At 33.9% G+C, this 2,867-nt stretch overlaps 1 protein-coding gene across 1 annotated transcript in view; it reads left to right on the forward strand.

Annotated features, from left to right (window-relative positions):
- Positions 1 to 2,234, forward strand: part of LOC109861196 — an 8,163-nt gene extending 5,929 nt beyond the window's left edge. The window contains exons 3-5 of the mRNA XM_020440743.1: positions 847 to 1,053; positions 1,260 to 1,472; positions 1,585 to 2,234. Of these exons, the coding sequence (XP_020296332.1) occupies positions 1,264 to 1,472; positions 1,585 to 1,900 (525 nt within the window). The 5' untranslated portion in view covers positions 847 to 1,053; positions 1,260 to 1,263 and the 3' untranslated portion in view covers positions 1,901 to 2,234. The remainder of the gene's footprint in view (positions 1 to 846; positions 1,054 to 1,259; positions 1,473 to 1,584) is intronic.
- Positions 2,235 to 2,867: the final 633 nt, after the last annotated feature.

A 2,867-nucleotide genomic window follows, 5' to 3' on the forward strand; every position in this document is an offset into this window, starting at 1 on the left:
ATACCAGCCCGGTTTGAACATTCTAGGTTTTGTTTTTAACAATCAAATGTTTAAATAATAAAAATTATTAAACTTTTATTACGTGGTATTTTGCATCTAACTAATACAAAACGAGATCCGAAAATTATTTTGCTCTACCTTGTACCTTCTCGAAATATTCAGTTTGTTAACTTTCACTCTTTATCATAAATCGCAGAGTAGCCGATTGAAGGTACCTGCAAAATTAGTTTTAAGCTATCTTTTCTGGTTCTCGAGATATCCGCGATTTGCGAAAGGGACTATATATCGTTAAATGTAGAATATTAAAATAAGTCAAATGCGTATATTCATCATTCATAAGCTTTATTGTAAAACCGCGTTTTCGGAAACTTTCCAAACACCGAATTAACGTAGGTTTTATGACGCGAAGTATTATTATATCTTTCTCTCTCCAACTCATACTTTTTGCCTTCTATCTTTTTCTTCTTTCAACGCCCTCGTATATGTACGCCATCTCGTAGCAAGCATACGAGATGCACAAAATTTGGGACGACGAATTCTGAACGAAATAAAATCACACACACATTTTAGTTATCTCTTATTATCTCCGTTCAGAAACCACAAACCGAAAAAACGCAAGAATACTTTTTTCTTCATTTTTTTAACGCGAATCAAACGAGTCCAAAAAGAAGTCGATTGATTCAGTCGTTATTAAAACATTGCTGTTTAAATATCTCCCCTCCACTAAAATTTCTCATTTTCGCGTATATAAGGCACAGTGTGCTCGCGCAGTCCGAGCGCCACTTCGTTGCGCGTGAACTTGGCGCGAGGCACTACCGTGCCTCTTGATACTTGTATTGCAACTAGATTTCCCAGTAATCCAGTTCTGAGAGAGAAGTGGATCGAAGCAATAGCCACCCAGAACAGACAAGAAAGCGTACGAAATATACCGAAATATAGCCGTATTTGCATATTGCACTTCACAAGTGATTGCGTCGAAAGCATTGGTTATTCGCAAGTACGATTGAAACCAAATGCGGTGCCGTCTATTTTTCCACGTGCTCAAAATCAGAGGTAATTTAATTCTTGTTAATATAATTTATACTAACTTATGTCCGCGCGAGCTTGTATTAACCAATATGTAAGTGTTGAGAAGCTTCATTGCAACGTTATAATGTGGAACAGAAAAATAGAAAGTTTAATGTAGCTTAATTATTTGTAAGTAGTGATAATTTGTAAATATGTTACATTTATTAATAAACATGTACAATTCCAAACAGCTTGATGCAGTTATCAGCTTTGAGTGAGGACTTGTCAAATGCAAATGTTATTGATCATTGCATTCCACAGTTGACGAAGCATCGCAAAGTGGAACATTGTATGACTGCAGAATCAAATGGTCAACTATTAAACACAGAGATGATTGCTGGCCAATCGATTGCAGTCGACGAAGCATCAATGCATTCCGAGTCTATGAATGATTCACAGACAAGGTAAAAGAATTCATTAAAATAAAACTGTATAACTTCAATATACTTCTCTTATCGTTCTTCTTACTATTTGTTCGTACGTGGACCTTGAAATGAATAACTATTTTGTTTGCAGTTCAATAACTGAAAAGCAAGCAGAGACAGAAAGCAGTACATTTTTATCATGTAATGTATTGAGCACTCGAAAAAGAATTTATAGATATCCTGGAGATATTAAAGATGAGCTTATAGATCAAATGACCTCAGCAAGTAAAAGTCAATGCATTCGATTATTACAATCGGTTTGTAAAGCAAAAGACAAAAAGATAAAAACATTAATGCTTAAAAAATTGCGTCATACAAAGAAAATAGTAAACTTGGTAAAACTGTTACGTGAATTGCGACAAAAATGTGATCTTTCAGAAAATGCTTCGGAAATTATAGAGGTATAAACAACNCAGCAAACACAAAGTAACAGTAACGTAACATTAATGTTATAATTTCCCACTCAACGATATAACTGCAATGTAACATATCTTGTACGTAGCAGTTACATTGTTGAGTAGGAAATTATAACATTAATGTTAAGTAACTGTTACTTTGTGTTTGCTGNGAAATAGTGTAATAATAATAATAAAAAAGAGTAAATAACGAATTTTAAGATATAATAATCGAATTAGTTATTACTGTATATCTGTATATTATACTGTATATAATAATCAGATAATTTTGAAGACATATGTATGTCAGTAATTGTGTATAGTGCTTAATTAATAAAGGAAATTGTATTAATAAAACACTGTCCACTGGTTATATCTTTCCTGTTTATAACGCTTTTCTGTTTATAATATTCACTTAGGCAACAACACAGGAAGACAAGATATTAGCAGAACTGCAGAAAAGAAAAATCAATAGACAATATTCGCAGGAACTTCGTACCTTCGCCTTAACAGTTAATTTTTATAGCTCGAAAGCATACAGGTATATAAGACACATTTTTAAGAACAATTTGCCGGCTCCATCAACAATTCGAGCTTGATACGGGAGCATAGATTGTTCGCCAGGTTTTACCAATGAAGCTATTTTAAAAAAGAAGGTGGATCAGACTACAAAGCAACTGTACGGTTGTTTAATGACGGACGAAATGTCCATACGCCAGCAAGTCGAATGGAGTAAATTCAAAAATAAGTTCATCGGATATGTTGATTGTGGATTTTCAAGTGATAAACAAGAAAATCTGACGGTAGCAAAATATGCTTTGGTGTACATGCTAACAGGCATTAACCAAAGATGGAAACTTCCGGTAGCATATTTTTTTGTAAATTCGCTAACTTCCAAGGAAAAAGCNGAAATTACGGAAAAAGTCTTGGAATTTGTTGCAACATCAGGAGTGAAAGTTATTGCCATGACTTTCGACGG

Source organism: Pseudomyrmex gracilis, unplaced genomic scaffold, assembly GCF_002006095.1.
Source record: "Pseudomyrmex gracilis isolate BER0280 unplaced genomic scaffold, ASM200609v1 scaffold_630, whole genome shotgun sequence".
NCBI classification, from domain to species: domain Eukaryota; kingdom Metazoa; phylum Arthropoda; class Insecta; order Hymenoptera; family Formicidae; genus Pseudomyrmex; species Pseudomyrmex gracilis.